The sequence below is a fragment of the Trachurus japonicus genome, chromosome 24, assembly GCF_045865225.1.
Source record: "Trachurus japonicus isolate A0001 chromosome 24, Traja_1.0".
Classification (NCBI taxonomy): Eukaryota; Metazoa; Chordata; class Actinopteri; order Carangiformes; family Carangidae; genus Trachurus; species Trachurus japonicus.
In genome coordinates, this window is record NC_140930.1 from 18,351,973 (window position 1) to 18,366,270 (window position 14,298).

At 42.8% G+C, this 14,298-nt stretch overlaps 1 protein-coding gene across 1 annotated transcript in view; it reads left to right on the top strand.

Moving 5' to 3' along the window:
* The window catches only part of xkr6b (XK related 6b), a 54,890-nt gene that overhangs the window by 36,144 nt on the left and 4,448 nt on the right, over positions 1-14,298 (top strand). Inside the window, exon 2 of the mRNA XM_085770142.1 lies at positions 14,004-14,200. Coding sequence (XP_085626268.1) covers positions 14,004-14,200 — 197 coding nt within the window. The remainder of the gene's footprint in view (positions 1-14,003; positions 14,201-14,298) is intronic.

The window sequence follows — 14,298 nt, forward strand, 5'->3', positions numbered from 1 at the left end:
GGATTAGTTGTTACGGTGTCCACTTAATGTGCTTTCTCTCTCTCCGTCTGACTTGTCTGCCTGGCTCTCTCCGGCCCTGCGCCTGCCAGGCTGATGTTTGATGTGTCACAACAGGTTTTGCTCAGTGAGCCTGTCAGTGAGTAGTAGTTGGGGGGGGGCTCACACATATGTTTTGTGTCATTGGATCCTCTCAGGTTAGCACAGTGTGTGTGTGTGTGTGTGTGGGGGGGCTCTCCTATGGTGACGGCGTCTGCTGTTGCTGGTGTGAAGTGTCGGTGCATATGTTTTGCAAATGGCCATGCTGATCTATGTTAAAGCGTAACTCGGTGACGTCTGTGCACATGTTCCTGTGTGTGTATGTGTTAGGGCTGTGACGATACGCTTTTCTCCCGATTAGATTCTTCTACGATTTTTTTGGATGCCAATTCGATTTAAATTGCGATTCTACGATATTGCCGATTTTCTCGATTTTTAGTCTGCATTTTTTTTTTTTGGCTTTTTGCCTTTATTTGATAGCAAGCAGTAGAGATAGACAGGAAACGGGGAGGCAGAGAGAAGGGGAATGACATGCAGGAAAGGACTGCCCGACGCGGGATTCGAACCGGGGACGCCTGCGTTGAGGACTGTAGCCTCTACGTGGGGCGGCCGCTATACCCACTGCGCCACACACCGCCCCTAGTCTGCATTTTTAACACCAGTGAAACAGTTGAATGATTATGATTGTCTACAGACTATTCCAGGAACCACATTTCCCCAAAAAATACACATCACATGTAAGTCAGTTTTTAAGATTTATTCAGCAGCAATACATATGTTTACTCTCTTTTCTGCATAAACTGCATAAAAGAGGCAAAAATAAAAGAGTATAGAAAAAACAGGCTTCTGAAACCTTTCTGACAAAAATATAGACCTCAGTCTATATCTCGACTGAGGTAAACTGCTACATTTTAACATTTATCTGCACACAAATACTGTAGGAGCCTATAAATTAACACACTCTATTATAAAGTGAACTTAAACCCTTTTCAAAACCTGGACTCTCTGTGTAAGAGCAGATTTGATGTTAATTGTTTCGGGTGGTCTGTTGTCTTTTCAGTTGTAGATCACAGAACCGGGCGGTGCTGGTGACTTGTTCACTGGGCAGTTTGTTGATAAACGCAAACAAGGAAAAACAGTTTTTGCTTTGCAGCCTGACGTTTCAAAGTGCGGATGTGTGTGTGAGATGTGTGATTTGATGAAAGCAATGATGTCAAATAAATGGACTTGTTTGCATCTGAACACGAAAACAACTGACTCTCCCACTCTGTTAAAAAACGTCCTAGGGGGAATGAATGGCAGCGCCAGCCAAGCATTTTTGACGCTTGTCATGTGAAAGCTCCTGAAGAGCAGTGAACTTAAAGCCTTTTCCTGAACACTCTGTATGTAAAAAAGGCGAACAAATGCACATTGCACAATATTTAATTTTTTTTTTTTTTTAATCGATTTTTGAAAAAAAAATCGATTTAAAAATCGTCAAAAATATCGCAATACTTATTTGAATCGATTTTTTCTCCCACCCCGAGTATGTGTGTATGTGTGTGTGTGTGTAAGATAGAGAGAAACTGTGATACTGTTGGTAGTGTTGATTAAGAGTGAAATTCAATAAGCATGTTGAAAGTGATCCTGTAGTCTGTGTGCATCACTGTGCAATTGTGTGTGTGTCCCTATAAGCCACAGCCGTGTCAGTTATGATGGATGAGGTGACATATACTGCATGTCAATAATGAGCTTGCTGGCTCTCCTCTCATACATCCACACCTTCCTCTCAGAGAATGGCTCCTATCTTTCAAATTAGCATGTTATGTGACTAATCTTCCTCTCCACTCACTGTGCCTGCAAAAATAGGGCAGTTTTGAGTCTGCCGTGTGTGGGAGCTTTCCGCATTTTCCCGGGGGTATATTCCCTAAAGAGGAAGATTAATATATCAATGGATGACTTGATCATAGTCAAACATACACATGTGCTGGTGTGTGTGTGCGTGCGCGCGTCTGTAAGTGAGAGCATGTGCACAGTTCTAGGGAGCCGCCTCCTTTATTTGCATGTCTGGAGTGAACATCTATCATCATCGTCAAGGCACTGCAAAACAGTGAGGCAGGCAGGCAGGCAGGCACCGCCGCCGCTGCTCTGGGAAGAGACAGAGAGAGAGAGACTGAGCACACTTTCAAACCTTTACCGCAGCGATATCAAACGTTTCCTAAACGCCTTCACCTCAGGGGGAAAACGAACGCAACGCACAACGCAAGCACATGCACAGATGCAAACAGACAGACGCTGTTTTCTATCATTTTGCTTTCTTCTTGCTGACTGGTTGTAGTTTCCCATCATTCACCTTGTCACACATGAACCCAAACATAGAGATCTCACATGGAAGCACCTGAAGAAACCTCGTATAGCCGCTAAATAACACACAGAGTGATGTAATGATTTACAAGATGACCAAAAATCCCTCTGAATATCCATATTTATTTATTTATTTTTATAAATACTGATAGCCAGAGAGGAGTGGTTCAGTCCATTTTTTTGGGGAGTCAAGGAGGATTACTGGGCAGTGCTAAAAGCAGAGAGGGGAGCAGTGAAATGGTACAGCCTGATAGATAGAGGAGCAAGAGACAGTGTGTGTGAGCGGAATAGTAAAAAGAGCCCCCGAGACGGAAGAGGGGGTGCACGGTGGGAGGAAGGGAGCGAGAGCGAAGGAGGGAGGAGTGTGGTGGAGTGGAGGCACAGAGCCAGAAAATTGCATTGCGTGCTCGGTGATTAGTTTACCTCCCGGGTCTCATTCTCTCTCACTCCCCTCCTCTCACTCCCCAGGTTCTTTTCTACCTCTAGTAGCTTTTCCTTGTGTCTTTGTCTTGCCACTTTAGCTGCCTCTCGCCTCCTTCCACTTCCTCTGTCACTACATCACACTGTCACTTCTCTCTATTCTTTCCTCCTCTCTCGCCTGCTCGCCACCACTTTTTTGGCGGTTATCTCCACTGCCTCCCCTCTCTATCTCAGTCTCACCCCCCTCTCCCCCGCCTACCCATCCCCTCATCCTCCTCCTCCTCCCATCCCTTCCCTTCCTCCTCCTTTTTCTCCGTGTGTGCTGACTTGGCTCTCACCTCCATTCTTGTGTTATCTTCAGGGCTTGAAAAATACATAATGCCACCTAACCTGCAAGAAAGCCCATCAAACCTTGGGAAAGAGAAAAAAAAATAGAAAAATAGAAATTGCTGCTGCGAGATGATTATGCATTTTTTTTGGTTATGCGATATAGCGGGACAAACTCCCAGGCACAGAGGAGATTCACACAGAGAGGTTTCAATCAATCGGTAAGTCAGGGAAGCATTTTAACACCATAAGCCAGCCCTGCTAATTATAGTCTTAAGAGCAATAAACATGAGCTTCAAGAGTCTTGCACAGTAGCAACAGAAGTGCTGACACTGAATTGAAGCCAGCCTCCACACACAGCCCTTTTTTTTTTTGGTTTGGTGCTCTTTGAAAGCAAGTGGGTCAAGCCTTTTCTTCTTAATCCGTATATAATCTGGCCCCTTCCTCTACTTGAAGAGCAGCCACAAAACAGTAAAGGGGGGGGGGACGGCGAGTGAAAGACAGACAGCAGGAGGGAGCAAGAGGATTTCACTTCCGACTCTTTCTTTTCCTCCTGAAGGAAAAGGAATTTAAGGTAGCAGAAGGCCACACAGTAACAAATTGCAGTTGTTGAATTACTGTAATAACCGGTAATCCTAATATTCCTCTCAGACTGGCAAATTCTTCCCAGAGGAAGAGAAAACCATGCAGTATGTTTCATCTGTGTGTGTTTGTGCCTCAGGTAAATGTCCCACACTACACTGAGCCGTGACATCGGCTGTAATGTGCCATGTGCCTGCGAAGTTAATAAAGAAATATCGCTGCGGTTGACCCTTTAACCTTTAAGAAACAAACAAATCAAAACGGAAATCTATGCCCTCAAAAAGAAAATGTTATAAGAGAGGAGCTCATACCAACATGCAACGTGTGAGATGCAGTTTATCACATGGTTTAAACACCTTAAAATGCTCTTTTTATGTATGTATTTGTAAGTGTTTTAGAGCTGAAACAATTAGTCAGCAAATTGGCAAACCTTTCGCTGTTTAAATAATTCTCCAGGCAAAAAGCTGCTTGCTTTGTCTTATTTGATAATAAACTTATGTCCTTAGTCTGAAGATTTGAAGATGCTACTTATCTGAGATGGATGTTTAGACTTTTAATAAACCAAAGCACCAAGCTGAATAATGAAAATAACGTCCTGCCGTTTAATTGGTCATTAGTTGAAGCGCCTCAGAAATCCGAAAATCTGCAGTGTTGCAGGTATCTGCTGTTTTTTTAGATTGAGGAAATAGGACGATGCAGCTGCGTAAAACTGGCTGAACAACGTGGGAATGTGACTGAAAAAAGGAGAAAAACTTACCGTCGGATGCTTTTTGGGAAATGTCACATATACAGTAGCTCATAGATTAAGAGTTCAGGCAGAGGTAACTGCAGACTTTCTCTGAAAGCTGCATTTAAAAGAGCCCGTTTATGTAGTTTGGATTTTAACTGTTGAATGAATCAGTCGTTTAATTAAGCGCGGCCCTTCATCTGATTACCCATCTGAATATCGGATGCTGCAGATAGCTGTTAAAGCCCAGCTGAAGTGATCAATAGGATTCTGTATCTGAAGGGCAAGGCAGCATCCCTCCTCTTTAGCACTGATACAGAATCTGCACCTCCTTATCTGTATCATGCTTTTGTCCATTATTGGAGAATGACCCCAAATTATCTTAGATCGGCTCACCACCATCTGTCGTCTATCTGGAGTCTGAGAGGCCTTCATTCTGTCTTCATCATCCCCTTATTCTCCTTCTTTCATGTCCACTATCATCTTATATCCCTTCCTCCCATTTCCATCTTTTTCTTCTTATTTTTTTTACCCTCTCCTCGTCTCAGCTTCCCTCTCGTCTTAGTGGTGGCACAATGTCACATGATCACAGTGCAATGAGATGGGGTACCTGAGGACCGTTGCTAATGGTGACAAATGACTGGCTGTGCAGAGAGGGAAAGAGTACAGCAGAGAGGAAGGCTCCTGTACCTGCTGGGGGTCAGTGTTTCCTACATCTGCATAGACGGGGAGGCTTTCTGATACTGCCGCGTTAAAAGAGAAACATTATCAGCTTTCCTCAGCATCTGAGTAAATGGAACAGTTTGACATTTTTAGGAAATATGCTTATTGACTTTCTTGCCCAGAATTAGATGAAAAGATCTGCAGCTTAGATTAGCATTAAGACATGGCTGTTTCTTTGGCGAGCGGCGCGCAGACGGCCTGCAGTCTTGTTATCACAGTGAAGTTGCCAGGCGGAAACTCATGGAACTCACTGCTCACGCCAAAGAAACGGCACAGAATATATCTTTATGTACAACAGCAACATAACCTTTGACTTCCGATGTTTCTGCTACGTGTTTTTTACTTTTTATCTTTGCACTGAGCCGGGTTGGTTATTTTCCCCTGATTCCACTCTTAATGTAAATTGCTACTGTCTTGTGCCTGCAGCTTTCCTATTTAACAAACAGATATGAAACCGATATTGATCTTCTCATAACTTTTGGCAAGACGCAAAGAAGCATATTTCCCAAAATAGCTGGGTAGCTGGGTTAGCTGCAGGGCTAAATGGAAATGGAGACGCTTGTGGTTAGCTAACTATTTTTACTCTACTGGGGAGAAAATGGACACAGGCCAACTTATTTCAATAATATTACAAATCCTAAGGTTGTTATCACAAGAAAATGATGTTAGAGCAAGGGGGCAGTTGTCGGTCTGAGAAGTGAAGCTCACTTCCGCGTTCAAAAAACAGCAATCCCCTCGGATTCCTCTGGGGGCTGATGTCAGAAGGGAGCATTCCCCATAGACCCCCATGTTAAAATCGCCGACTTTACATCCTCAGTAAACATGTTAAAAGCCTGGTGTCAGAACGTTTTTTCGTCTCAATCGATAGTTTCTACCCCCGCACACACTCTGAGGGGGGTGAATTTTTTTTTAACTCTACCGTTTTACTGTTATAAGGTTAAGACTCTGGCCAATTAGGGCGCGGAAACGTTGAGTGACAGGTCCGAGCAGCTCCGTGGACAGCTGCTTTGAGGCCAGTGGGCGGGTTCTCGGCCGGCCAATCCAACATGGCGCTGTTCAGGCCGCCATATTTGAGTCACAAAAACGACTCCCCAAAACCAATGGGTGACGTCACGGACGCTACGTCCATTCTTTTTACAGTCTATGTGTTAGAGTCATAACATTAGGTCAAGATACCAACAAATTAACATCAGTATGCTAAAACTAGCTTTTTACCTTCAATGTCTTCTATGAAGTCAATGATAAAGATAATTTCCATTTTTTTCCAGCATCACTGTCACATGTTGTAAGTTGGTTGGTCAATGTGTCACACACACACAAAAAGCCCGAAAGACACTGTTACATAACTCATCTAAAGTTAACAACATTTTATTAAATAAATTAATCACTAAATTACCTTGTACTGAGCAAAAAATGCACTTCATCTTTAGCCTCATAGCATTGAGAGACTTGCTACAACTTATGTCAGATTTTAGACCGCCAAACCTCTTGTTATTCAGATTGGGGAGTGGTCATGTATTATTATTTGAAGATGTGTAGCCCCACTGTTCTCTTCATATCACATCATTTACACAGCGTAAGTTGAAATCATCTATCAACCAGTCTTGCATTTCTATTTCATCTTCAGGAAAGCACATATTACTAATATAATTAACAATGTTTTCATTGTGCTTAAGTGCCCCAGTGGCCTCAACTCTTCCCACTGTGACATCAATACATCCAATGAAGCAGAAAACTACAGTAGCTTTGTCTTTAATCAGTAGCATTCTCACTGCCGTGACTGACCTTTGCCAGAATTGTCCATCATAAATCACCTCTTCTCGCAAATCACATGAAATGTCGTGTATACGTTTGAAGTGTTATAATTACCGTGATAATATTTAGTCAAGACATCAGAGGTGGTTAACCAGCGCACACTCAAAGAGCTGACAGGGCGGAGCAGAGTTGACACAGCATCGCTGATCTCGGCTTGCCGCTCCCCCGTCGCTTTCAGCTTGCATCATGTCAGACCTGTCTCCATTCAACATTCCAGCAAAACCCACAGTGTAGGAATCGCCCAAAGGCACTGGTCACAGATCGTTGTGTTGTGTGTTTGTATGTGAGTGTATCTGACTCGCCTGTGGGACTCAGATCTCGGGCTCAGCAGCACTTTCATCCTGGGCTATTCGCTGCCATAAGGAGGATAAAGACATATCTGGTGCAGGATCAGCAGTACACAGTTAAAGGGGAAGCCCACTGAGCCACACTGAGCCACAAAGTGTTTCTGGAAGGCGCAAAAATCCCAGGTCTTGACATATATAAACGATGTGTGTGTGCGTGTGTGTTTTTTTTCAAATCACATATGTTATGTTTGTCCTTTATATTTCTCTCCTGAGATGCAAATTTGAGGAAATGTTTGCTCTGACAGTTTTCTGTAGCGCTGCACAAATTGGCAAGTGATGAATAACACAGCAACTGACATCACTGTAAAACTCAAGCCAGAGCTGTGATACTTACATTTACTGTAAAGGGCAAAAAAAAAAAAAAAAAGGAGAGCTGTTCATGAGACAGTCCGCTGTAGTGTCCTTGAGCAAGACACTGCCGATTTTTCTTTAGCTGACCTGTGCTGTTGACCTCACTAGGGTTGAGTGAAAGGAAACTTCATAGATAAATAGAAATACTATCAGCCATTCATACAGGGAGAAGTACCTGTGTGCTCTGACTGCTGCCATCCTGGTGAGTAACAGAGTTCAGGAGAGGACGGGAAAATCCACCCCTGGTACTCTTTAATAAAAAGACACAACAGTTTGTACAGAACGTGCTGCTTCATAAAGGCTTCACGGGGACATAAAAGAGCATAATTTTACATGTGTGAGTATTTGCCACTTCCTAAAAGAAGGAAAACTTACGCTTAGTTAAACTGAGGAGTGCAGTATTTGGAATTAGGCCATTTGTTTAAACCAGCACTAAGTAACTTTTCAACCTTCATAAAATATTTTCATAACTTTTGTGATGGTACATCGACTTACAAAAAGTTGAATGACACCTCTGTCGTGGTCTGAGGGGGTCTGTATCTCTTTCTCTGGCACTAAGCAACTTTGAGGAGCATGGTAGGAACCCGGCTCTCACTTTACTTTCACTTTCACTTTTGCGAGTCACAACAAGGAGGGAACAGGCAAAACGACACTTTAGCAATGGATTATGTTTGTGTTTTCACTTTGATGATGCACTGGAAACAGAAACTTAGTTTTGATGTCTTCTGTTAATTTTAATGCCGGATATTTACAGGGCTTCACGCTAGTGCTCATGGGAAATGGAGTCTTCCTTCAGGCAAAACACTACCGCTTTGGTCCACAGGCGCCGCCAAACTCAACCAAAACTGAAAGTTCTTTAGTACTGCTTTAACTGGAAGCAGGCAAGATAGTAGTATATTTATATTAATGATGTCACTTTTTGACACTTTACCTTGACGCTTGTTCATTATCATCTGGCAAAGCAGTGGACACGGAGAAGCCACAAGAATGGAAGTGATCAATTAATAGTTTAGTCTATAAAAGGTGCAAAAAATATCAATTTCAGTTTTCTATGGCATAAGATTTCCTATATTTATAAAGCTAAAAAGTTCAAAGTTTGGCATTTTTGCTCCAAAATCATCCTTATTATCAGTCAACAAAGGCAAAGATGAGAAAAAGCCAGAAGGGTTGAGACGGAGCAAACAAGTGGAGAGAATGAGAGAGGACCATGAGGAGGCAGTATACCTGCTGTAGCTGTTACCCTCCATCCCACACACACACCCACACACACTCCTCCTCCACTGTCCTCAGACAAAAAAAAAAAAAAAAAAAAAATCTAAATGCAGAAATTGAATTCTCTCTTGGACGCAGGATGGGGTGAGGTGTTGGGAAAGAGTTATGAAAAGAGGGGAAGACAGAGAGAAGGGAAGACACTGAGAAAAGAGGGGAAGAGAGAGAGAGAGAGAGATTTAAATCTCCGTGATAAAGGAGGTTTAAACCTCATTGAGAGTCGACGTGCGGCCCCTCGGAGTGACTCAGGGTGTGAGTCATTGCAGCTGGCACTGCCTCCACCTTACACACTCATACACACCGACACACACCCCAGCCGCACGTACACACTTTCACAAGCCCTCAGGCCTTGCGTATGTTATATGTCCTCCATGCTTAGTGCTCTGTCAGATTCCACCTGTTAACACACGACGCATAAGCTCTGCTTCATCCTGCTGTAATAGTAGCCGACCGACTTGTGATCTTCTTATGAATCAGCTTATGACGAGACGTGAATGCAGTCGGAGCGGCTGAGCCTTCCCACGAGCATGACTTAGAAGACAGATGCTGTTAAACTTGGCTAGGTGTGTGTGTGTGTGTGTGATCCTTCTAACCACCCACTCAAGGGATTAGTATAGGGGTGACTGGATGACTCATCGGTCAGTGCCTTTGGAGGAGAGGGAGGAACATTGTGGCCAAGCAGCCAGTCGTCCACATGGTCTGTGGGTGCAAGTGTGTGTATGTGTGTGTGTGTGTGTGTGTGTGCTTGTCATTCCACCTGTCTCTCACTGCAGCTCATGTTCAGATCTCACAATGTTTACTCATGCAAACATTGTAATTACAGTTTCATATCTCTCTGAGCTCCACGGCTGCTGGTGCTTATAGTCTGTAGTCTATAGTCTAGATGGTGTGTGCACGTAGTTGTGTGTGTGTGTGTGTGTGTGTGTAGTGTGGTGGTGGTGGAGGGGAGGAGGGGGTTAATGGTTTGCCTGTGTCTCGACAGCAATGGCAGACGGCTGGGCTTGGAACACGACCCCGGCACGGCGTGGAGCTGTTAGGCCATGCGTACGCTGCTTAACGAGCCATGAGCGATCGCTATGATCTTGCCACAAATAATTCATGAGGAGCCCTGTAGAGGAGCCATGGAGCTGAAAAGGAAAGGGGGGGGGGGGGGGGGGGGCATCAAGGAGTGGACCACAGCCTAAGTGGAGTGAGGGTGGGAGGTAAGGGGGAGGGAGGGGGGGGGATCCATCTGACAAATGTGTCTGGAATAGAAAGGAAATCCCCTATTACCTACAGCACTGACAAGTCTGCTTGTACGTGCTTGTGTGTGTGTGTGTGTGTGTGCTTATTTTTAGGAAGCTGTTTGTGTTACTACATCTGAAAAGGCACAGTGGGAGTGTTAACAGTGTGCATCACAATTGCGGGATGTGTGTGAGACTCTTGTGAAGGCATGCGCTATGTGTGTGTGTGTGTGTGTGTGTGTGTGTGGACATGTGATGGAGTGAGTTCAGATTTTCCTGACAGCTATGAAACCCAAAGTGTTTAACTGTACACGCTTTTTTCCTGTCTTTTTTTTTTTTTTTGCTGAAAGGGAGAAGGGAATATGAAGTAAGAAACTATTTCCAGAGCGGAAAGCGGTGCATGTGAGAGCTGTTTGAAAATAAAAATAACTGAGAAGCCAAATGCTCAGATTATTGATGCTTAACGAGCAACAACAAACCTGTACTCAGTCTAAGAAGGTGAACTATCAAACCAGGTACTGTACATTGTTACATCATTTATGATCATTACCATTTTCAACAATTCTTCTGTTAAAGAGACCCCGAGGAGTTTGCTTTTGGTTATAAAAGAATGTGGATGAATCTACATTATCTACGGTATCTGATCTGATCGTCTTCGAACCTCCGACTTTCATTCTTGTTTAATGAAAACATTCTTGGCAAATGCTTTCGCTTTCGTCCGTCTTGCTCCAAGAATTCTGTGAAAACGCTTTGCTTTCCGAAACCCCTCAAATTCCCTCTAAATTTTTTTAACTAGTGTCATCACATGGTGTTTCTTAGTGAAATGATTGAATACATAGTTATGATATCTATGAGCCAGTGATGAATCATAATAACTTTACCTCAGTCTCTAGCTTTCCCTTTATACAGGACCAAAGTTTCTACTAAAATTGTGAAATATCTCAGAGTTCACTGAATATATTGACACAATATTTTTGCACACAGACTTACATGGTTCACATACAATGTTTTCATGATCCTATCCACCTAAAATTTTGTGATATTTTTTAAACTCAGTGGTTTTGAGTTAAATATCTCAACAACTTTTGGATCTACCATGATGCAACTGCCTATGATTCCTATAAGGTCTTTTGTGAGCATGTAAGCGCGCTGATTCTTAGCGTTTAGCTGGAAGCGCTGCTGTGACTATGTGAAGCCTCACAGAGTTGCTAGCATGGCAGCAGACCCTTACTTCCCCCAAAGTGAAACTGTTCCGGCAGCCATGAGGATTAGGGCTACTGTTTCTGTTGGCTGCACCACAGACCAGTGAGACGCATCAGTGAAACACACAGACTAATGGAAATAGGGGGGTGGGGGGGGTGGAGACAAAGGCCCTGTGTAGGTCTCTGTGGCATGTCATTAGTGAGGGAGAGGGGGTCGACTTGTTCCATCTGACATTTACCAGTCCGACTGAAAATGTCACGGAATGCCAGCCTTTACCTCTGGATATAATGGTGCCTCTTAAAGCCCAAAGCTACTGATCCCAAAAAAATGACTTTTGTCCGTTTTACCCCACTCTCTTCTTCTCCCCTGTCCACTGTCCCAAGAAAGACCCCCGTCCCCGTGCTCAGAAATTCCCTAGCCCAGCCAGACCTGCTTTTGAACACACCGTGCTTTAGCAGCCTTAAGAATAGATCCTGCTTGGTGGGCTCTATTGTGTATCTTTTGTTACTGTAAAGCCTGAATAATAACTGTATACAGTATGTGTTCTTATTTCTTTTATTTATTTATAACAAAACACCTTTATCTGGGAGATTTTTCTGCACAGTCAGACACTAATTCATATTTACTTTTCTTTATGGAGTTACTGTAGGGAGGTTTGTTGGAAGCAGAAAAATAGACAAATCCTTTTGATAATTTTGTAGTAAGTTTATTTCCTTACAAATGTCACATTTATTGAGTTTTTTGAATTGTTATCCCACATCAGATCAGCTATGAAATAATTATTTTTCTTTTATTATTAAATTAATGATTACAATAATTCCTCTTTCGGCCTAGCTTGTGGTTTTAAACACACAAGAAATAGTACAACAAATAATAATTACACCAAAATAACAGCATCAAATCCAATTTCTCAAGATTAGAGCAAATGTGTCAAATCAAAATCAAGTCTAAACAGTTTGTCATGGTTGCAGGATAATTGTTTTATCATCTCTGTGTATATCGAGATAATTGATTTCTTCTTGGGAAATTAATATGTGCCATTTCCCCAGATTTTTATCACGTGTAACTGAAAGTCTAGAGAGTTTTATGCAATAGGAACTGCACTGGTTGATAGTACGCTAAAGCACCCTACAAGATGATGCATTCTTTAAGAATGCGCTCTTCTCAACTTTGTTTAAAATTTATCAGTAATCTCTTCCCCAATACCTAATGCAGAAGCTAATTATGTTGAAACCCACTCATAAGCAGTTTCGGGTTTTGTTTGTTATGCTGCAGTGAATTTGTGTCTCACTTTTTTGGATCTGAATTTAGATCCGTGGCCTCTCAATTTGTTTTGGTGAGTGCTACTGTCTAGTCTATTTCTGTCTGTGCTACACTATTGTCCTCGGTTGACTGCCTTCACATCAAGTGCTGGATTTATTTGGCCACTCTGCCAGCTCAGGCAGATAGACCCTGCAGCTATCACCCAATATGCAATGACTGAAGTCACAGTTAAGATAACTAAAAAAAAAAAAAAAAAAAATCACTATAACTGTCAGCCTGGATTCAACCATTGTTTTCTCTCCAGCAAGTCCTGGGCTAACTTGTTTGAAGAGCTGAAGCTTGTTTACAGGTTGGTGAGGATGAAAGTCTTCCAAGATGCTGTTTGCCTTTCTTTTTTTGTTTTGTTCCCTTGATCTGCTTTTGTCGGACGGATTGATGTTTTTACCGAACCAAGTCCAGAGCTCCGATCCCACAGAACATTTCCATCGTCATTGTTTACCCGTCCTCTTCTACGCGCGTTAATTGGTGGCTCCAACTGCAGTGTTACATTTCAAAAGGAAAGCACACCCATAGAAGATAAGGATTTTAATTAGCTATATCACAGCCCAGAGCATATTACATTTTTGTTCAGCAGTAGCTACACAGCGATTCTGTCTTGTACTTGTACTTAAAAAAAAAGCAGTCGTGTGGCTTATAGATTGCAACAGGAGGGGCTTGATTCAATTAGCTGCCACTTTTCAGCTGCATTACCTGCTATTTCTCTGGTTACACCAGGACCACTCCACCATTATGAAAGAATGAATATCGCTTTGCTTACTACATGTATCCTATAATAAGTTCAATAACCACACCTTCACAGGCCATAGAGATAATTGTGCAATGTGTTTAATTAGGTGCTGTACTGTTTGTCATACAGAATCAGTTTGCTAAGTTATGTAAGAAGTTGCTTTGTACCGATGGAAGCTGTTGTTGTCATCATTGTAGACTGATCCCAATTTTTTTTCTGTATATTTTCATTCTTTAGGTTTTTTTTCTTACATTTTCCTTTTTTGTTGCTGTTGTTTTCTTTTTTATTCTTTGTATTTTATCAGTTTTATCACTACAGCTGCCTACGTTTGTGGGCGGAATGAGTTTTAAAGTTCCCTGCAACTCATCCTGAACCTAATGGTAAACTAATAAATGCAGACGGATATAGCTCCGGTGGATTAAAAATGTAGCTAAGCATGCCCTCTAGTGTTGTCAAAACTCAACCATGTGCAGGTGAACTGTGACTTTATTCTGTACATGTCTTTGGGCCTCAGTACAACACCTCGGTATAATGAGGTGGAGTATTTATCATTACAAACACTCTCCGTCCTCTTCCTCCCCCTGCAGGTACATCCGCACCATGTACCTCGGCATACAAAGTCACCGGCAGAAGGAGAATCAGCGGCGTTTTTACTGGGCCATGATGTACGAGTATGCCGATGTCAACATGCTGCGACTGCTGGAGACCTTCTTAGAAAGCGCCCCTCAACTGGTGCTCCAGCTCTGCATCATGATCCAGAGCAACAAGGCTGAGTGGCTGCAGTGTAAGGAGTTCCCCAAGGCTCTATATGAGCAACACTTGAGTCCTATTTTGTTTGTGTACTGTATGGTTCAGGACGTCTCTAGTATCTCTTGTGCTTGT